The following is a 23,535-nucleotide window of genomic DNA, read 5'->3' on the forward strand; positions in this document are numbered from 1 at the left end:
GCTCAGGGGTACTGCTGATGAAAACTTTCGGGATCCAGTCTGATGCCTAGGGATATTCTAAGGTAAGGAATCTAACACTAACTACTGTTTCTTACAGATATATAGTTACCAAAGGTAAGTAACTTGTGCGTCAGGTCCGGAGAGAAGGCTTCTTTGGCCGTTCTGTGCTCTGTGACTTTTTGGTGTAATCCTGTTCGCAGATCCACCACCGGGGTTCTTATTGCTGGGGTATCTAAGGAAGGAATCTATCAGTAACGCGTCTCTTTCAGATGCACATGTTGCTACTTGTGTACTGATATATCTTTAAAAGACATTAGTTAGTGAGAGATTCCTTACCGCTCCCACCCATCCTCCCCTTTCTGTGAAATGATTACTAGGGTTAAGGTGATCCCCTTTTAGGGCCCTAGTTTTATGCACCACTGGTCAGTATCTTGCATGGCTCTGCATTTTGGCGCGGAAAGTCCTGTACAGAACTGACCTCAGCTTGCATGGGTGGCGCCTAAGTAGTCGTCGCTTACGACGAGAGCGACGGACGCAGAGCTGTAGGACGCCACCTACCGGCGCACAGGGGTACTGCTAAGCAAAAAACTTTCCGGATCCAGTCTGACGCCTGGGGATTATTCTAAGGTAAGGAATCTATCACTAACTAATGTCTCTTACAGATATATTGTTACACAAGTAGTAACTTTTGTTTTTGGTCTAGTCAGGTGGACACCCTCCTCCGGGAGAAGTACAGCTTTGGGAATCTATTCAAAAGGTGAGGAATCCAGAGGCAGAAGTATCCATCAGAAGAACAAGTTACTTACCTTCGGTAATACTTTTTCTGGTGGATACAATATCTGCCTGTGGATTCCTCACGGTCCCACCCGCCTCCCCGTTGTCCTCCTGCTTCTACCAAAAAATGTTTTGTTTTAATCATGTTTATATTTTAATAATAAGAAATGCTTTTCCTTTGCTATTTATCTTTGCCTTTATTGAGTATGCATTTGTGATTTTACATATGTATATATATATTTGATATGCTATGTATATATTTGAAAATGTGTCGGTCTGCTTGTTTGCCTCAGTGGCACAGAAAAAATGGGTGGAACTGATGTCAGCACGCCAACGTGGTCCCTTTGTGTCTCCGATGACGTCAAATGGTGCCGCAAGCGGAGCCTGTCCATTGTGATGTCCTCTTTGATGTGGGATAGTTAGGAAATAATTTTCCTGTGGAATGCTGGTGCAGGGGGTATTCAGAAGGTGAGGAATCCATAGGCAGATATTGTATTCACCGGAAAAAGCGTTACCGAAGGTAAGTAACTTGTTCTTTATGTTTTAACTAAGGGCAGGCTTTGATTTGCATCAGTCCTTGTTCTTGTTTTGGGCTTTATGGGCACAATCAGCAGCACATAATGAGCATAAAATTTAGCCACAAACATTTTTCTTCAGTTTTGCCTATATAGAAAGGGATTTATTGTGAATCCTTTAACATGTGCAATATAATGCTTTAATATTTGTAGCATTACACAGTGTTCTAAAATGTTAAATTGATGTTTTGTGTTCTTTCTTTTTATATCAGGTATCTACTGAAGAACTAAAACGTATTGCTCAGAATGTAGTGACCTGGGTAGTGAGCACTGTGATGAGTATTTTATATCCAGCACTTACAATGTATGAGGAAAAACTACATTCTAAAGTCTACACATTATCAGAAGAATCAGGAATTCCATCTGTTGACATTAGTATGTCTAGTCCTCACAGTGAAGAAAGCAGCAAGATATCAGAAACTCTTCCGCTGTCAAGCTCTGCGAAAGTCAGTTTTACAGATTCAGAACTGAAATACGAAGATAAATCATTTGAAAATGAAGTGACTTCTATTCATGAAGTTAAAAGAGAAACTTCTATGGATAATATACTCTTTAAAATAACATCATTACAATCTACTGATATTGTTGATATCCCCGAGATTCCAACAGACTCCCCCAAGTGTACAGGACTACCTGGATCAGACAATTTTGATATATTCTTCCAAGAAGATCAGATGGATACTTTTCCAAAAACATCAATCAAGCCCACAGTAGATACACAACTTGAGATTCCCCCAGTTTTATTGAAAACGGATGCAGTTGAACTTCAACCTGAAGTTAGAAGACAGGAAATACAAGTTTTGGATTTAAAAGCAAAGGCTGTTTCAGAAGTGCTAAAAAAAGACAGTTGCTTAACAAGACCTTTTCCATCGCGCCAATATCATAAAGGACTGGAAAATGATATTGTACATTTCGATCAAGTTAATGTAACTCCAACTGATAAATCATCCTCGGAGAGAGATCATATTTCTAAGGTCTTTCAGGATTTGAAATTTGACTTAACTGCCACAGCTGAAGATGTTTTAGATGTTGTTTTTAAAAAAATAACAACAGATATAAGTGGGCCAACCTCTTGTAGAGCTGAGGTGACCAAGACCAATAACCAAACCTGCATAAATATAGAAAACACTTGCCAAATGCAAGGAGCATCAAAAGGTGGCCCTCTGTCTAATATTACAGAAAAGCCAGGACTGGAAAACTTGAAATCAAAACTTGAAGTTATATCAACCGCTGATGACATTGTTGATAATATTCTTGATAAGTTGCATTGTGTTGTGTTAGATGAATACACTGGTTTATTAACAAAGGATTATCTCAATGCTAAAAACCAGTCCGAATATATTGCATCATATAAAACATTTCTTGTTGAGATGTCTGAAAAGCCATCTTATGTGACGGAGAGTGCAGATGAGATAGTTGACATGGTTTTAGTAAAACTGGAAAATTTTGCTAATGTTAAGCAAGGGCTACTAAATGATATAGAATTACCACCTGAAGCTTCCACTCAGCATTGTAAAGCATTTGAAAGCAATACAAGTAATCAAGCTATAATGCCAAATACCATTAAGTCACCTGCAGTTGAAATCTATGCTGAAGAATCTATTAGGTCAGATTTTGCAAAACAGGTTGTAAAAGAAGAAATACAAAAAGCAGCATTGAAAATAGAAAATGCACAATCAAAGGTATATCTCCGGGTTGAGGAATTAATTTCTTCCGTGCTAAATTTTATTGTAAGTGACCTTGATGCGAACAAAATACAGGAGACAGGACACCAACAAGCATGTTCTTCTAAAAAGGATATTACTCCCAGTGGATTTCCTATTAAAATGTTAAACAAGCTGGATCCTGAATCTTTTAGAGACAATGGCAACGCAAAGATATATGAAAGTCCATCTATTAATAAAGTATTAGTAAATAAATCCCACAAAGAAGATGCACTTGGCATTGAAAAACTGACACAGCAAATTCCGCTTTGCAAAGTACCAAACTTAGAAGAGAAACAGCGGATGACAATTTTGCCAGCTAATGTTCCTGGAATGGTAATATATTCAGAGGAAGAGCCTCAAGACATTGCAACAATATCCACAGGAAATATTAACACAACAGTAAAGAAAAAAGCAGATCCTGAAAAGAATTTTTCACATGAATTAAATTCTGAAATTCTTGATCAGAATTCCAGAAAAAGACCTACATTTAGCAAGCAGTATTTATCAAGTGAGACAGATTTTCTTGATGCAAAACCTGAAACATATAATCAGACCTTAAGTGCAAAAGATTGTTTTTTGGCTAGATTATATAAGCAGCATCAGTTTGCAAACAGTCAAGAAGAGGTTTGTGAAATATTAAAAGTCACTGAAAATGTTATCAATGAAGTTGTGGCACAACTTTTGAAAGATCTGTGCAAATATAGTCCATTGGTCAGTAGTGAAGAAACTTTAGTTCCTGAACAGAAATCTGATTTAAATGAGTCTTGTCTGAAATGGCATAATGAAATGATCACAAATAATCAAATTTCGCCATCTGAAGTCGGGTTCATGGTGCATGATGTTTTGGAAACTGTCCTTACCTTGCTTCATGTCACTTCTACAAGTGATGCTAATACTGCTGCAAAACTTAAAATGTATTTTGTAGACAACCAAAAAGTATATACAGATATAAAAAAAGAAGATAAGATTCAAGTTATGCCTCATATACAAGTGCCCGCTATTTTAAGAGAAGAAAAAGGAGCTACCATTCCTAACAAAGTGAAGCAACTGTCCAGATTGGCAACCGAAGAATATAAAGCACTTTGCACAGAAGCACCAAATTACATGTACGAATCTTCATCAGGTGCATTGACATTAAAGAAACGGAACATTTCGGAAGAAATTATTCATATAATTTTAACTAAACTAGAGAATTTTGTGAATTTGAAGTTAAAGTCAAGTTATATTCTTGGAGGCCACAGTGAAAACATACAACAGAAGCAAACTGCATTTGACACTTCACCAAATACTGATCTGTTTTCAGAATTACATGTATATGCCCAAAGAGTAGCTAGCACACTTTTAAGTGCCATCAATAATGAATTAAATATTACTAATCTAATACAAAAAAATAAAATTGTAAAAACAAAGGAGAACAATGTTGATGTGTCCGATACCACAGATACTGCTATGAAACATGTCCCTAAAGAACGCCCTGCATCATCAAGTAAGTCTTTACAAGCAAAAACAGAGTTGGGTATTAGCAAGCCATTGCACAGTGATAGCAACTTCATAAGTACATTTGTCAGTAATGTGTTTGAGGTAATAGCCAATGAAAAATGCAAGGACCAATACACTTTTCTCAGTCATCGAGGAATATATTCTTCGTCACAAGCATGTAATTCAAGAGAATGTGTTCTGCATGGAATATTTAAAGATATTCTGAGAGAAGGCAGTGAGAAAACCAAACATTGGATGCTGCACAATGTCAGTGAGATTGTACATGACATGTTCTTGAGAATAATGACAAGTCTAGAACATCCTTATGCTACATCTTTTGCTACATATTCCAGGAAGCCTACGCAGATATGTTCAGAACCCTATTTACTGAAAAGTGATGAACTACAGACTGAAATTCACAATATAAACAATGACAAGCTGAAATCTGAAATTGATTATATTTCAAGAGAAATTGTAAAAGATGTTTTTGAAACGCTATGTGCAGCAGTTCTTGCTTGCAATGAACCTCTTTTAGTGACTTGTGAGAAAAAACATGATATCTCCTCTGAAAATGTCAATATCTCACAGATTGGTATGCACGCTCTGCCTGTCAGTTCTCTGATAAACCGTAAGGAGGGCAATAACAACATATCTACACCAGAACAATGCAATGTATTTCAAAAGGGATTAACTGGTGGCCAGGACCAATCTATTTGGCAGACTGAATCTTTACAAATGAAGCCCACAACAAACTTGTCTCACTCAAAGTTTCCTGGAATAGCTGAAGAAATTCTTAAAACAGTTCTCTGTCGGTTGGAGGGTTTTGCTATCTCAAAACTTAAATGTTTTCATCCCACAGAAAAAAGAAAATCTCTCAGTGAAATTGCTTTTCCAACAGTGGAACAAGTTGATGTGAACCTTTCTCTACCTGAAGAACAAATGAGTTCAGCTAGATTAGCTTCATGTCCAGCTGAAAATACAAACGAGAACCTGTCCTGTTATTTAAACCAGCACCTTGATGTTCCTCTGCAAATGAAAGCACAAAAATACCCTTTACAATCTAAATTGCATCTAAATGCAAAAAAGATTTCTCATTTTATTTTGAAAGTTATTCAAGATCAGTTAGAAGGCAGTAGTCACAGTATCGTCTTAGGTATTATTAATTCTGATGAAGGAAAAAAATCAATTCAAAATCTCATTGATTCGGTTTCAGAGAGAGATACTGTTTACCGCTTAGATCAATATGCCCAAAACATACCAAATCCGAAACTTTCAACTAATATTCAAGGGTGTATTTTAAAACAGGCTTTCAAAAAAATTGAAGCGGACATCAAGAACCAACAGTCATCTGAAATATTTCATTTTGTTCAAGTGATTCTAAACGAATTCTTTCATGGGATACTTACAGATCTGCTTCTTTTGGCCCTACCTCTTACACATCATAATAAAGTAAGCAAATCTTACAAACAGTTAATTTCAGAAGCATTTATTAAATTAAATGATCAAACACAAGGCGCCTTTGTTTCTGAATCTGAATTAGCAGTAGTAACAGAATGCATTCTTAGAATTATATTTCAGAAATTATTTTCTGCTGTTGTCACAAATGAAGATATTGAACAAACTAACTTGTCAAGAGATTCTAACTACAATCATTCTTCACTAGCAAGCACTATGTTTACAGATGAAGCACATACTTTAATTTGGAAAGATGTAAGTAGGCAAGAACACGATGCACAGCTTCATAAAGATATAACTGTTATTATAGAAGGTGACAATGTGGAATGCACAAATTCACCAAAAACACAAAAAGAGTCACTTGGAAAAGATGACATTTCTTTGTATTCCACAAAAGTAACCGCTGGAACACAGCTCACATCCAGTACATCCAACATTAGTGAAGATATTGCCAAAACGGTCTTCAAAGAACTAACATATTTTGCTACAACAAAAGTTGAATCTCTCTTTTGCCCAGAAGATCAGTCTCAACCAAAACCATCCTCCTCAATCCCCCTTCCCACATTTCATGAGGAATTAGGTGAAAAAAAGAAACACTTATCATCATACAAAATGTTTGAGCCTGCCAAACTAGAAAACTCAGAATGTGTAGTAAATCTTAATGAATCTGCCAGTAACATAAAAGCTTGGAAATTGAAGGAATTCTCAAAAGATAATCTGGCTTATGCTAAACTAAATGCTTATGCAAAGGAAGTCGCCAATACAATTTTACAAGACATTAGGCATAAATTGGGCAGGAAAGTGCAAACCATATTATCACCGCCAAGCATTTCATCTTTTCATGAGAATATTCTCACAAGTCGAGTTGTTAATTCAATTTTAGACTCTGTGAAATCTATTTACAAACTTCCTGGAAAAGAACTGAGTGCACAGTTAGATAGGGATCACCTTACAGAGCAAGAACTATATGATGTGCATTACTTAGTTTCTGCCACAATTAAAGAGTCTCTCATTCTAACTTCTGCTAAAGCTGGCCTTTTATTGAAAAAAAAAAAACAAGGTGAAGAAACTGAACAGCAAATTGTTGGATATGCAGATAAAAAGAAGAAACGTGGTGCAGTGTATCAGAAGCCAATTAAAACCTACCCAATAAATCCTTCATTAGCCGTGCACTCTCCTCAGAGCATTATAAAAGAAGGTTTCCTGGGAAGGATGATGCAAAGAAATCCTGAGCTCAGTGAAACAGAACAATCAACTCTACATAATGCAGTTGAAGATCTCCTAAATGCAATATTTAAACAATTAATTGCAGATGCACATTTTTTACCATATTGTTTTACACATCAAAGAAGGCAGGAACTTTTTACCCAACATGAATATATTTTACCACTATCTAAGAATGTATGTACGTTATTAAATGTGCCTCACATAGAAATGCCTATTTCAAAGTCTGACATTACTTATTTTGCCAACGAAATCATCAATATTGTGCTTCAAAGGCTACCTTACATAGTCTCTACAGAAAAAGCAGGACTTACAAGAAAACAAATACTTTGGGATTTCTTTGAGGTACATGATTTGAAAGAAAAGGACAAAAATAAATTAATTTCCTCCCTCTTTGAAATAAAAACTAGTGATTCTTATTCCTCGTCAAACTCTGATTCATTAGTTGATGCTTCAGTAAGTAAGACTAAATTTACTTTGAGTTTGTCCTCACCTCAGAAGCAGAGAAGGGAGGTCATAGCAAAAATACAGCATGAGCCACCAAAAGAGGAGTTTTCAGTAATTGTTGAGGATCTAAATAATGCCATAATAACCAAGTTAGAGTCATTTATTGTTTATAAACTTGAATCTGCTTTACATGTTGACAGTGAAATCAAAAATGTAAAACAGAAGTTTCATAAAAGTTCACACGTACATAAACATTCAAGACTTAGAGCAGATTGTTGTCAGTATAGCACATCTTTTTCAAAACATAAAATTAAAATAGCTCTTTCATCTATGATTGTGTCTGAATTAAAGGAATTAAAACATTATGCAGCAGAGATAACTTATGAAACCTTGATCATTCTAAAAAGTAGATTAGATGAAGAAATTCAACATGTGGTCTCCTGGGTGAACAATTCCTCATTGTATGAGCATTTTGCAACTGCTAAAATAGTTGATACCATTTTAGATAATGTTCCATCTGATACAAAAAGCAAAATTCCAGTATCGGTTACTCATGTTTTAAATGAAAAAGATCTCCCAAAAGCTTCTGATTTAACAGTAAAATTGATTGACAAGACAGATTGTGTGTTGCTGCACCCTTTCAGCAAGCAACCAATTTTTGATGTTAAAGAATGTGAAATTATAGATGTGGAAGAAAACAAAGATTTGCTGTGCTTGGAGAAAGACAAATCGTTACCACTCTTAGCAAAAGAAGAATCATCTTTTAAATTGAAAACGTATGTGCATCAAGATAGTGTTTTGCAAAAAATGATTCGGAAAAAAGCTGAATACAAAGAACAACTTGAATTCCAAATTGCTGACTATGTGGAAAATATTCTCAATGATATGTTTCAAAGAGTGACAGCTGATTTGAATAATGATCAGTCCGTGTTGGAGAACAGACAAGATCCTTCAAAAGATGTACTTCTGTCCAAAACGACTACTGACTTTGCAGTAGAAACCATACAGATACCACTTCTATCAAAATCAGACATAAATATATTTGCACATGATATGGTAGAAATAGTGCTTGAAAATTTGAAATCTGTTTTTACTGTGGGTGCACTTGCAGAGGAATCATCACCATCCAAGGACCATTTTTTGACCTCAACCTATAGTCCACAAAAGATTTTCGAAGATTCAATAATGGAAGGATTTGCATCTGATCTTAATGCTGCTGCTGAACATATCATTCAAACCGTGTTCATGAGGTTGGAGTCTTTTGCTACACTGAAATTAGATTCGGCATATAGTAATGATAACCTAGGTATAGATACTTTGCTAACTAAAAGTGTGACTCCGGAAATTAGACAGTGCCACAACCCAAAATGTTCTACCAATCAAAAGATTCAGATAGCTAGATTCCAACAAACAATGCCTTCAGACTTAGAGGAGCCCAATAATAAAATAAACATTTACAAGCATGTTAGAGAAGAGGATGAAGGAATTTCAGCAATACACATGTCCGAAAATATATTAAGTACCTATGCAGAAAAATTGACTAGCACAATCTTGCGAGCCATCAGAAATGATTTGGATCAAGAGGTTCAGCATATATATTCAGGTGTAAACATTTCACTTGAACACAATGTCGCTGCAAGTGATATCGTAGACAACATTTTGGATGCTCTAGCTAATGAAAATTTCAACACATCTGCAGTTGTCACTACAGCTAGAGCTCATGGAATACTTGATATAAACAAAGAATCTTTTGAAATTGTTGAAAGATCAGCAAAAAAAAGCACTCTAACAAATTTACAGAATTACCCAGAAATATCAAGTGACATTTCAAGCTCATCTCAATTACTAAACCCAGTTGAAGAGGTTTTAAATGAGGTTCATCAGAGACTAATGATAGATGCAAGCCACCAGCCTCATTCTCCCTTATGCTTTAACAAGGATCAATTTTCAGAAGAAAATAAAACAGATGGCGGTCTGGTAGCAGCTGCTTCCAAATTGCGTGTTCAGTCTGCAGCTAATGATATAGTTGAAACTGTACTTGAAAAAGTATACTTGGCTATCAATGAAAGTGAATGCACAAGCAAGGGAACACAAACGGTTACTGAGCACATTTATCGTAATGAAGAAATATTAACACATAGAGAGTGTGACTTGAAAGATTCAGCTGATGCAAGAAACAAAGATGATGATGATGCAATGTTGTTGCAAAAACCAACAAGAAAACTTTGTTTCACCAGTAATTCAAATGCTCAGCAGGTAGCAGGTACACTGTCTTCCTTACAACTTGCTGGTGAAGGAGCTCATTCACTGGAATTTGCTTCACTTAGTGATGAGTTAGTCCAATCAGTAATGGCAAAAATAGCATGCTTTGCTTCACCTAAATTTGAACCAGATCCTAGATCTGAGTTGCTTGTGAAAGATAATCCACAAAGTTCATTTTATTTTAATGCACAGCTCAGTAATAAACTAAAGCACTTGTCAACACCAAAATTCCAGAACGTATCTTGCAGTGCTTCATATAACAAACCTGTGACCAGCAATGAATATATTCCAGTTGACTTTATAACCAACAAACATTCCTTATTTGTACCAGCACACATTTTAGGAGATTATTATGAATCCAGTCTAGCTCAGAATCATTTATCCAAACATGAATTAGAACTATATGCAAAAGATGTCATTACTCACATCCTTGGAATGATTAAACAAGAAATAAAGAAAGAAAACTTTCAACAAAGGTCTTGTAGTGAGAGCAATTTACCTTTTAATGAAACCAAAAGGGCGAGTAATATAGTTGATACCATTTTACAGGAATTGTGTGGTGAATCGAGATATCCAAATGCATTTCAGAAAAAAGCAATTTCTTTGCAAGAATCGAATTTGCCTCTAGATCAGACTTTAAGCATTTCAGATATCTCTACCATTGGCAATAATTCCAATGAAATACACAAACCACTATTCGACTCGGATTATGAGCCTAAATATTTCCGGCAAAATAGAATGGCAGAAAGAATTTTCCACACACCTGAAGAACTATCAAATGTGGATTTGCCACTTAAAGCTCCTATAATGCATTACCACTTAGACGGAAAAGCCATCATCAAGCCTGCATTTAATGTTGAATTGAAAAAAGACTTTAATCAAGACTTATATTCTTTTGAAAATGAAGAGTGTGAAGTTTCCAATACCAAGAAATCTGAAAGTGTTTACTTTGACAGTTTTGCTAAACCAGATGCCTTTGTTCCCATAGAGGAAACATGCAGTCGGCTATCTGGTAATCCACAAGGAAGTGCCATAGAGAATGAAAAACATGACATTCTTCAGATAGCTGAAAATGTTGTTAGTGCAGTTCTTCAGAAAATACAATCTCTAGACCAGTCTGTTTCATTGCTTTCATTTTTCAAAGAGCCCTCCTTCCAGGAAATCAATAGCAAGTTCACATACAATTTTCCACCAGTTGATGCCACTGCTGAGTCATTATCTGAGGTGTCAGATTCAGATTCAATTTTTAAGTCAGAAACCAAGTTAGTAGCAAATGAAATTGTAGAAACTGTTCTAGAAAAACTATATTTTTGTTTCAGAGCAAATGTACCAGTGGAATCTGTTAGAGAGGATTTAAGTAATGCTACTGATCATAACTCTGTCAGAGCTGCAGTTGAATCATACCTACAGAGGAAAATGGATTTGGATGAATCTGTGTCCTCTAATAGCTCCTCTGTTGCTGAACTACTTTCTTATAACTTTAATAATAACAAAACAACCTGTGACGCTAAAGAAAATGAGGCTAGTGCATCTTTTTTGTCAAGTTACACTTCGATGCCTGAACTGCAGTATTGTAATATTAATAATAACAGAGCAGGAAATGTGATGTTTGATGTTGACAGACTTGTTGTAGATACTATCAAAAATGTTGCATGTAAATTGCAGTATTTTGTTAAATTCCAGTTAAATCCTGCTGCTAAGCATCATTGTTGTGACAAAATACAAAATTCAACTCAGTATATTGTTTCTACCAATGAAAATGAATTAATAGAGTGTATTTCTGCACAAGTAACACCGTTATCAAGTTTACCACCTTGGACAACTAAAAGTAAGTCTGAACGAAGAAATAACACACCTGACACTAAATCAGAGCTATTACATGACTTCTCCATAATGGAAAAACTAACTAATACCATCATAAAAACTAAAATACAAAACAATCAACCATTTCAAACTCAAATGAGTGCATATGCTACCCTGATAGTCAGTTGTATTCTTACAAAAGTCAAGAAAGAAATTGAAAAACAAATTAGGTTGGAGAAGGTCACCCCAGAGAGCACTATTTCAGAATATATTGTTGCAGGTGAACTAATTAGTAACATTCTAAAGCTATGCAGTTCATTTTACTACACAGTTATCACTGAAATAAAAGAACATGCACTTTCTCCAAGTATATTACTGCTAGTCGCAGATAGTATTTGCAAGTATCCTTCTCAGGATGAAGGAATGATAATCAACAAATTATTTGCAAAAGAGGGCAGAAGTAATTCTTTGAATATTTATGGACCACTGTTTGATTCAGAAGACGTAAATAAGTACAAAGAAGATTCACATGGGCACTCATCTTTATCTGGTATTGTATTGGATCAGGTGAATAAAACAGAATTAGGCAATGAAACATCTACTTTGGATTCACCTCCTCTTTGGTCAAGATCACCTAAAAGCTATTCATATGACATTCTTTCTCGACGTTTTAAATTAAAGTGCTCTACACTTGATTCTGCTGGTCAACATGTTTCAGGAGACATACCTTTTTTGAAGAAAATGGAAAAACAGAAAGTGATACACTCTAAATTTATTCCATCACATGATGATTCTGTAGAAATTAGCAGCACATTTAAATCAGATATTCTTGCTGGATCTATACCAGAATCCGGGGTTTCCATGCAATATTTCTCTACAGATAATGTGAAAGATGCATCCTCCAGAAAACCTGAATTATATATTTCTGATAATTATTGTGATTTCCAGTATGTGCCCAGATCAATATCTTATTCAGAGGAAAACCATGCAAAACAAATGGTATTTTCATCTGAACCTCTTCCATTGCCTCAAAAGTTGGACTCAAAAGCCATGTCAAGTAGCATGAACCAGTCTACCACTAAAACAGTATCCTCTATACAATCTTCCTTTGATCATTACAGTCTTGATATGTTCTCAACTAATAACAATAAATGCACCACCTGCAGTTTTCAGCAACGTTGTTTTTCACAGCATATCCCTGAGACAACTTGTGCAGAAGATGATCACAAAAATCAAACAGCTGTCACAGCTGTACTGTCTAAACAACCGGCATCAGTTTTAAAGATAGTAGATTTTCATAATAGACCAATACTAGACCAAAACCCCAAATGTGCATCTGATATGAAGAAAGCAGTGGCGAAGTCTAGAGAAAATGTGTTTGTTATGTCATCAAGTATGTCACCAATACCAAATAAGGAACTGCGCTGTGATTCAAAGTACTTCCCTAGAACTGAAATCTACACAGAAGAAGATATGGTAGAAGAAACATTTGTTCCTTGTATACATCTCTTATCAACTGTTGAGGTATTGGATTTGGAAAGTGAAGACAAATTAGACATCACTACTAAAGCTTCATCAGGAAGAAGAAACCAGTTAGCTAGACCACACAAACAGAACACTTCTGCAAAGTCTATGTGTACTTTGGTGACCCAGAATTCACCATCTTCCCATAACTACCTGCATGATATTTCATCCATTAGTCTTAAAGTAAATGTTAATAAACACAATTCTAACACTAGGCAACGCAATGGAATAGAGAATTATTCTTTGGAGGATGACTCATCAGTTGCCTTCAACAGATTCGAATTGGAGGTCCAACCGGGGCCACGCACTTCTGCAAAGACTCTATCTGGTCCATTGACTAATACACTAACATCTATACCCACTGTACGCAATATTTTTGAAAGCAGTCTCTCATTGGAAGATGAAATCAACCAAGCATGTAATAGTAAACATGTCTCTGAAACCTTGTTAGATACAGGTGAAGAAAAACAGCATTTTCATAAGCACGTTAGATGTAAATATCCTACAGTAGCTACTAGGTCCTTAATATTAGATAAAGAACAGAGCACCATTACAGAGTGTCTTTCCAATGTTTCCTTAAGTCAGCCCTCACCTTCTGGTAGATATATCCATGCTAGTCCAGTGTTAAGTTTTAATAAAAATGTGGGAGATTCACATCATGTCAGTGAAAAAGTTAATACTAGAAAAGAAGAAGAAGAAAAAGCTGAGCTCACCCCGTATGAACATCTTTCATCCAGCTTGGATAGTCCACCAAAAATATCTGCATGCAATAATTTAGTTTGTAACCAATCTCAGGTAACTCAAACATCCAAATGTCCGAAAGAAAAAGATGTGCAAGAGTTTGTTTCTTGCCAGCATATCTCTTCATTTTATAGACTAGGAGATTCAGACATCCAAACTATACCAGATATTATTGATAAGTGTGTTTCAGAAAAATCTACTTTCAGTCCTATGCCTTCAAAAAGTGAACTTTATGACCTATCTTTTAGTAATCCTCCTAATCATTTTGATAGAAAAGAACATTTTCCTGATAATTTGTCAGAACCAGTGTTGTACAAACAGCAAGGCAAGCAACTGAGAGTTATACATGAGAAAAATGTAGACAGCTTAGTAGAGTTAGATATGGTGACAACTAAAGCTATTGATGCGTCTGGCAGAGAAACTACAACATCTAATCCATTATTCAGCAACAGTCATTTACAGGACGTCCCCTTAAATGTACCCAGTTCATATGTCAAGGAACATAATGCGCCCCCAAATATTTCTGAAATGGTAAGGCAGTATAAAGAAGAAAGTAAACAACAAGAAGTATGTAATTCAGAACATAGTTCAAGAAATTCAAAAGCATCAGAATCTTACATCAAACCCATATCTGGCTACATAACAAAATCTTTGGCCTCTGTGCCCACTGGTTCAAGCATTTACACTCCTGGCCTATCCTTGTGTGTTAAAGATGTCGCTGAAACAGGGCTTTACAAAAAAGAAAATAAATACAAAGTAGAAAAACATATTTCTTCTCTTCTAAGATCATTAAAGTTAGACTCCCAAATGAAAGAAGTCAGCAACTTAATGTCAAACCATGAAAACAAGCATTGGCCAGTCGCTTCCAAAGGAAGTATCTGTGATGTCTCCCAACAAAGACAACACTCTGGTTTGTCAACAAGTGAATCAGCAGAGGCTGGGCTCCATACATATCTCACAGAACCCCTAAATAGAATGGTCTCAGACTACACACTTCATAGTAAGGTAGAAAGTAATAAGATGTCTTCACCAGTTATGGAACAGGGCATCCTTGATCAAGCAACTGTTTCTCCACTAAAAATAGAAATGATTGCAGAAAATATTGCAGACACTGTTTTGTGTAATTTTGAAAATCATCTTTCTCAGACTGAAAATCCTCTGAAGAAATCAATTGCATGTGAAGGACTATATCCATCAGAAATTATGTCACTGGCAAATAAAATTGTTACCTCTGTTCTTCAGCAGCTGATCTGCATCAACACAAGAGGTGAGACAAATAAATCACTAATACACAGGATATTAATAAATAAGCTATGTATTTCTTTGCCTACAATCATATGAGCATGAGGCAGTTAAACATTTACAACTGTGTACCTTGTGGAAATGGTTTCATTTTTCGTTCTTCACTTCATTCTGTTCCACTTGTGGGATCACACCATGTTTACTTGTAGCTACATCTACCTGTGGATTCCTCACCTATTGTATATTCCAATGCGCCATCATTTCCCAGAAACTTTTCCCTACAGCTCTTCCACGTCGATGAGGACGTCTTACTGCCATGGCTCCGGACCAGGGGCCTAACAAACACCCCAGAAACCCCCCAGTGCGGGGGGGCCCCAGTCTTCAGTAGGAGAAGGGTCCCCCTCAGCTCATTGGCAGAGAGCTGTGTTTCTCACTCTCTAAAGCAGATGTGTGTGCATTCTGCTCTGAGCTCCTGCGCGGACCCACGATTGAAGAGAAACAAAGTAACAAGTTACATTGTTTCTCTTCAGTCAGAGTTCGCCAGGCTCGGAAAAAGGATGGGGGTAGGGCCGTCAGAGTTACAGGCCTGGGATGTGCATTTAGAGGGCTCTCTGTAAGTAGGTGCGTTAACCGAGTGATCAGGGACATCTTATGGAATTTGGGGGCCCAGGGTCAAAAGGATTTTGGGGGCCCCTGTTTAGTATTAAATCTTTTTATTGCAGGAATAAAGGCTCTTACATTAAGCAGAAAAATATCAAGGTACAGTACAGATGATAAATTGCCCAGTACCAAAGCAATATCGGCAGGACTCCACCAAATGATAGATGCACCTTGTCCGACAGCCCTCATTAGCTGCGCGCTGAACCAGCAGAGTCCACCCAATCCTGCTAGAGCCACAATAAGAAACATCCTAAACTTCCACCCGCCCCCCCAAAACCACTCCCCAACCTCCCCACCCCCCTCCTTCGTTCCGGATCTAGCCTCCCACACCATGCATACCACCTCATACCTCTACACAGTTCCGTCATTCACATGTGATAATCGGAGCAATCTTAAGTACCTAGGGCAAGTCACCTCTCGAAATTCGGTGGCCAGCAGGGACAGAAAGGGCTGCCACAGCTCTGCATATTTCACACCCTCCCCTGCCCTCACCAGGGATAGTTTCTCCATACCCAAGACAGACCAGAGCCGCCACAACCAATTCTGGAAGGTGGGGACCTGTGCGGTGCGCCACAAGGCCAACAGGGCCTGAACAGCGGAGCCTAGCGCTATCACAATCAAGCGACCCCTGTGAGCCCTCAACGGAAAGGTAAGGGCGTTGGGAAGCCCCAGCAGGACATATGCCGGGAATCGTGGGATCTCCGTTTCAAAATGGGTGTCCATCTCGTCCAGGATCGATTTCCAGTAGCCCTGTATGTGTCTACAGTCCCACAGAAGGTGTGTCAGCGTGCCTCTCTCCCCACAACCCCTCCAGCAGGAAGCAACCCTGACACGGTCCATCTCATGTAAGCGTTCCGGTGTATAATACCAGTAGGTTACTAGTTTGGTAAGTGTGTCCGTCAACCCCATGTGGTAGGCCGAGTGTCGAGCGCGATAATAGATGTCATCCCATTCCTTATTGCTCAGGGTCCGCCCTAATTCTCTGTCCCACCTTGCTCGACCTGCATTATAAACGCGCAAGTATCTGTCCAAGAGGAGTCGATAGATGTCAGAGATGAGTCGTTTGTCTGTAGTGCGTGTAAGAAGCCAGTATTCGTATTTGCTAAGCTTGCGCGTTGCGTCCTCACGGACCTGGGGGTGCAGCGCCCAATGTCAGACCTGAAGATACCTAAGACGTTCAGTTTACGGTAAGCCATAGGTCTTCTGGAATTCTTCGAAAGGCATCACTCCTTCACCTGAGTACACATGAAAGAGGCACCGGCAACCTGCTGGGCGCCACCGTGCAAATGCCCGCACATCCCTGCCCAGGCCAAAATCTGGGTTTTCTAACAAAGGTGTAAGGGGGGACGGAAAGGTCGTCAAGTCGTGCAGGGTACAAGTTCGATCCCATACTTCAAGCGGGACCCTTGTGATAAACAAGGCATATAAGTTTGGGGGCCGATGATGGCGACGCAGGAAGGGCACCTCTTGTAGCGGACGTCGCGCTACCGCCTGATCCTGGAACAGCCAATGCCGTTCCGATTCCCATTTACTCCATTCCACAAGGGTCAGGAGTTGGGTAGCCTGGTAATAGAGTTGTAAATCCGGCAGGCCCAGACCCCCTCCCTCCGGAGGAAGCATCGCCAATCTCAGCTTAAGCCTGGGCCGTTTCCCGTTCCAGACAAACTGCGCCAGCACCGATTGTGTGCGACGGATCCATCCCTCAGGAGGGCGAAGCGGGATAGCCCAGAAGATATACAAAATCTGCGGGAGGATCGTCATCTTCACAGCCGCCACTCGACCCAGCCAGGAGAGCAGAAGATGACGCCACCGCCCGACCTCCGTACGAATAGTGCGACTGAGGTTGGCATAGTTAATACGCACTGTTTCCAGCAGCGTGGCTGCCAGCTGTATGCCCAGATATGGGACTGCACCGTCCGCCCAGCGGAAAGGGAATCGCGCTTCCAGCAAGGCGCGTGTATGCGCCTCCAAGGAGAGATCGAGGGCTACAGATTTTGCCATGTTAACTTTAAAGCCGGAAGCCTTTGCAAACGCGTCCAGGATTGCCACCCCGGCTGGTAGTGATGTCGCAGGGGAGGCGAAGGAGAGGAGGACATCATCGGTGTATAAGCTGATCGCATGGGTATATGCCCCGAATTTAATCCCTCGAACCATGGAGTCCGCACGCACGGCCTGAGCCAAGGGTTCCATATACAGCGCGAAGAGCAGGGGAGAAAGCGGACACCCCTGCCGGGTTCTGCGCTCAATGGGGAACGTGGGTGACGAGCAGCCATTTCCTCGTACCGACGCTGTCGGGAAGGTGTAGCAATTCAGAACCCATGTGCGAAATTTCACTCCCAACCCTGCCCTGATGAGCACCTGCTCCAAGCACGGCCAATGGACACAGTCGAAGGCCTTCTCCGCGTCGATCAACAACATCATGAATTCGCCTGGCAACCTAGAGGTTCGCTCCACCAGGTGGAGCGCCCTTTTCGTATTATCGACCGTTTGTCGCTCCGGGATAAAGCCGGCTTGATCCGGGTCAATCAGGCCTTGCATGAATGGACCTAAGCGCTTTGCTAATATGCTAGTGTAAAGCTTAAGATCCACGTTAAGCAGCGATATTGGCCGGTAGGCACCACATCGTGTTCGGTCTTTCCCCGGTTTGGGGATAACTGAAATCATGGCACCCATCAGATCCCCCGGGATGGCACCGGGATCGGAAAAGGAGTTAAAAAGGGCGGTCAGTAACGGGGCAACCTGGGGACAAAAGGTTTTATAAAAGATGGCGGTGAAGCCATCCGGCCCAGGCGCCTTAGCGAGTTTGAGGCGCGCAATCGCCGATATAACCTCTTCAGGGCGGTTTGCTCTCTCTAGGAGCTTCGACTGCTCCCCCAATAAGGTCGGAAGGGACACCGAATCCAAAAAAGCCATGCTATCCGCAGGGTCCAGGTGAGCCCCCTCGTATAATGAAGTGTAAAAATCACTAAAGGCTTTCGCTATGGCACCATCTTCGGTCACCAAATCCCCTCGCTGTGTGTGGATCTCTTGCACTGTGTGCCGTTGTTGCTGCCCACAGAGAGCACGCCCCAGCAGCCTCCCGCATCTATCACCCCCTGTATAATACGCGTGTCGCACCCGCAATGCCGCGTATTCCGCCCTATCCTGTTCCAAAGCTGCCAACTGTTTACGCGCTACTCGCAGCTGTCTCCATATTCACGGCGCCCCTGTCCTTTGATGTATCTGCTCCAATTCTTTCGTATGGGAAGAGAGCTCTTCCCTCTTACGGGCCCTCTCCGCATTTTTTGCCGTCGCGATGACTATGAATTCGACCCGCAAAACCGATTTGAGCGCCGCCTAGTGAGTCGCATGGGAAGTGTCCGATGGATGATTGTGCGCCAGGTAGTCAGATATAGCTCCTGTAATTTTGGCTACGACCTCTTGTCTATGCAGTAAAGTATCGCGCAGTCTCCAGCAGCGCGCGTTGCGCCCGGCAGGCGGGAAGGAAAACACTACAGTGAGAGGTGCGTGATCAGAGAGCGCTGCTGCCCCTATGTCCACACTAGACACTAGCGCTCGCAGCGAGGCAGATGCTAAAAAGTAATCTAGGCGCGCGTAGGTTTTGTGGGCATTGGAGTAGTATGTGTAGTCCCGGTCGCCCGGGTGGAAGGATCGCAACAAGTCCATCAGTCCTAACTCTGTCAGTCTGCTCCTTCCCTCCTCTGAAAGGGTGCCCGCTTGCGTGGACCGCTCGCTGATCTGTCAAGGAGATTGCCAAAGACTAGATTTAGGTCCCCTCCCACCAGGACGTGCCTGTCAGGTGCCGCTGCTGCCTCATTAAGCATTCGGTGAAAGAACTGCTCCTGCCCCTCATTTGGTGCATAAACTGAAATTATAGTGAAGGTGTCACTGCCCAGGGAGAATCTGCCGGACAGGAGGCGCCCCTTAAGCTCGGTACCCCGATGCAGCAGCCTTCCCTTAAATTGCTGGGACACCAAGATTGCCACTCCTGCTGTCTTTGTGGGTGCGGAGGAGAAAAATTGTGTTGGAAAGTGACGGGACTTGAGCCTGTGACAATCTTTAGATAGCAGGTGCGTCTCTTGGAGAAGACAAATATCGGCTTTGGAGTTCTCTAGCAGACACAACACCGTCCGCCATTTTACGGGGTTATTCAGCCCGCGTACATTCAGCGTGAGGACCCTCAACTCAGTCGCAGGCATAAGAAAGCATCCCCCACACACACCTCGAAACACCAATCATGGGAGTACACATCAACCACAATCTGTATCGCTGTTGTCCCGACCACCCGTGACCCCCCCAGCCCCGGTGGCGCACCAAACTCTCTCATGCTGACACTCTCGGCAATCCCCAGCCATACTCGGATCCGGAACCCCCCATTTCAACAAAACCACCTTCCCAACCATGAAAGAAAACAATTACAACCCTCCCCCCTCCAGAAAACCAAGTCAATGTCCATCGTCGAAAGACAAATGGTAAAATGTCACCTCAGGATAGATCAGCTGCACACATTCCCAAATCCCGGACTCCCGCCAACAGCAGGGTCCTAACCGCCCGCTATGCCCACTCAGCGCAGGTCCATAGGCGGCCTTCAGCTAGGTTGGGTCACCTCCGGGTTGGCCGACACCGCCGCCACTGCCGCTCGTTGCCCCTCCTCTATCGCCGCTGCCGGAGGCCTGCGAATTCGGCGACGTCTGCGTTGCTGTTGCCATTGGGCCTGCCATCATCTCTGTCCGGCAGGGCGTCTTCTTCTCCATCCGTTTTCTTCGGTGGGTCGATGCCCAACAACCTGCACGCCTCCGTCAGGGATCTCAGCTGAAACAGTTTGCAATCCTTCTTGAACATGAGGCGGAAGGGGTGCCCCCAGCTGTAGGGAATTTTGTGCTGCTGGAGGAAGGTCGTGACTGGCCGGAAGAGTCGTCGCTTTTGCAAAGTCACTGCGGACAAGTCTTGATACAGGACCGGATCCTGCCCTTTGTAGGAAAGAGGGTGCATATGTCTGGCCTTTTGCAAAATCTCCTCTTTTGTGCGGAAGTCCTGTACACACGCCAGAATGTCGGGCGGAGGAGCTCTAGAGGAACGTGGCAGGCCTACACTATGCACTCGGTCTATACGGATCTCATCCTCCGGGGTGCGTCCCAAGATGTGATTGAAGAGACCATTGGTAAAAGCTAGGAGATCCTTGGTGTCCTCCGTCAGCGTCACACCCCGAATGCGGACATTATGTCGCCGAGAGCGGTTTTCGAGGTCTTCCAGATGGGCCTGGAGGTCTACATGTTGGTCATGCATGCGACCCAGCTCTTGATGCAGCCCCTCCATCTCCAGATCCCTGGCGTCGCTTTTAGTTTCGAGGTCCGCCACTCTCTCCCCGATGCCATCCACATCTCTCCGAACTTCCTTTATCTCGTCTGTGAATTCTTTCTTCAGGGCTTGAATGTCCTCGCGCAGGGCGGAGAAGAGGGACTCCAAAAGTCCTTCGTGATCACATCCTTGCCCGATGACAACTCCGCCGCGGCCCTGGGTGAGCCAGACGCCACATCCTTGGCCGGGGGTCTCCCCGGGGCCGGCGTGAACAGGTCATTGTCCGACCTCTCCTTCCGGGTTTTGGGCGCAGACATCATGGACCGATCACCTCTGTGTACACACAGCAGATCGGCCTCCCTCGAGTCCCCTGCATCCCTGTCAGCAGCAAGGGCGGCCCTCCGGAACCCACGGTCGCCGTCGGCGTACTCTGGGAGAGGGCAGCGTTGTTCCAGATAAGTCCGACTGCCAGGTCCCGTCACCTGCAGTGAATGTCCGGTGTCTCAGGGGTCCGCCAAGGAACTCCCGGGGCCAGTCCCAATGCCCCAGTCTCAGGTCCGCGGGGCTAAATTAGACTGCGTGGGCAGGCACCCTCTCCACTCCCTCAGAAGCCCCTGGATCAGGACCATGAGGACAGGGCCGGGCCCCAGCCGTCGCGCGCTTCAGGTCCCCCTTCATCTATCTGTCTCCACGCCTCCAGCTGTAGCGCCCGTGGCGGGCGGTGGGGTCCAGCCCACCCCGGCCACCACTGGAGGCCCCTCTACACGGCCCACGCGCGGGTCGATTCCTCCCACCGAAGCAACCGGGACCCTCAACCATGCACCCCTCCAGGGGCTACCTCTGTCTGGATGCCCGGAGCCCTCCACAAAATGGCGGTGCACTGTGTTACGTCTGCCGGCCTCTCTCCGCCGTTCGGCAAACACAGGCCATCAGAGTCCACTAAAATGGTGGGCCGTGTGCGCGCCGCGTCCGTCAGCACCTTCGCGGCCCAGCGCTCCGACCCCTACTCTGTGGTCCGGCCGCAGGCTGCCACCATCCACCTTCGGTGTCTCCGTTGGATTGCTGCGCCCGCCAGGGCAGTTCCCCACCGGTCTCCCCTCACAGTCGCGCCGCTGCGCTCCGGGGCAGCCGCCACAGCTCTCACCCGGCCGCTGGCTCCCGGCCTCCTCAGACCACCAACTCGTCCAACGCACCAACTGGACACTTCCAGTGCTCCCCGATGTCAGGGTCAACCCCGCTGGACACCGACCGAAGCGATAACGGCCGAAGCGATAACGGCCGAGGGCCGATGCTGATAATCGCCGTCGGCGGGAGCTCCGGGAAAGCACGTCTGATCACGCCGCCATCTTGGCCACTCCCCCCTGGGGGCCCCGGTTTAGAACAGTTTTGAATTTCTGATCCTGTTTCAGCTCTGTTATGCCATCTTTGGCCAGGTCACTGAAAATACACAGACTCACTCATCCAAATTCTAAATGTGTTTATTTCTAAAATTCAGGTACAGTGATGTGTGTTTTCAATATTGTAAAACAGTAGCAGCTCACTAATATTACTGGAAATAATCTCCTGAGACCCCCTCCAATTTCTCATACATGGGGTCTGGTTTTGATCTAACAGAAAGATATTCATGGATGTTTGATGAAACCTACACACGACATTTGTCTGCAAAATACCCATAATAGACTCTCACACATCACCCACATTAAAAATAAATTAAAGGTAAACTGTATTTAAAAGAATTTGTTGAAAAATTAGTCAAAGTAATCGGGGCAAGATTCTGCAGAAAAGAACTGGCTTTGTAAGGGGCCACTTGAAAGGATGGGGCACTGGGCCAGAGCCCACTTTGCCCATGCGTTAATACGTCTCTGCCAGAGATATTTCTGCGTGGGGTGGAGGCGAGAGGAGGGAGGGGGACTTGGAGGGGACCAACTTAGTGGCTGGAGTTAGGTGCAGTTTTGCTGTTTCTCATTCCTGGCATCTATCGGATACTCTGCTGTAGTCTTGTAAACATGGAAGCATATAATGTTGGATGAAAACGACACAAATTAAAAAAAATAATCTTATTGATTGTTAGACTTAATAGTCAGGGCCACTAGAGTTATGTTGGAGTGGAAGTCTGATTATGCGGAATGTTTCACTCCGTTCTGCGTCAAGACAGAGCAAGTTATTCTGCACAATGCCGGTCATTCTGTTAAAGTAGTATTATTTTGTAATTTTTACGTAGAGAGCTTTAACAAATGTGGTGCTTTTTTGTAAGTTTTGACTTACTTGAGCTAGTACATTTTTTGCCGAAATCAGCAAATTATTCAGCGATGGTAGTTTATATGACAAGTACGATAAATGGATAA

At 42.2% G+C, this 23,535-nt stretch overlaps 1 protein-coding gene across 14 annotated transcripts in view; it reads left to right on the forward strand.

The window, feature by feature from the left end:
- The window catches only part of LOC144773261 (uncharacterized), a 7,170,044-nt gene that overhangs the window by 5,057,937 nt on the left and 2,088,572 nt on the right, over positions 1–23,535 (forward strand). For all 14 annotated transcript variants that reach the window (XM_078658159.1, XM_078658161.1, XM_078658167.1 and 11 more), the window contains one exon: positions 1,562–15,257. In XM_078658159.1, the coding sequence (XP_078514285.1) occupies positions 1,562–15,257 (13,696 nt within the window). The remainder of the gene's footprint in view (positions 1–1,561; positions 15,258–23,535) is intronic.

Source organism: Lissotriton helveticus, chromosome 8 (assembly GCF_964261635.1).
Source record: "Lissotriton helveticus chromosome 8, aLisHel1.1, whole genome shotgun sequence".
NCBI lineage: Eukaryota > Metazoa > Chordata > Amphibia > Caudata > Salamandridae > Lissotriton > Lissotriton helveticus.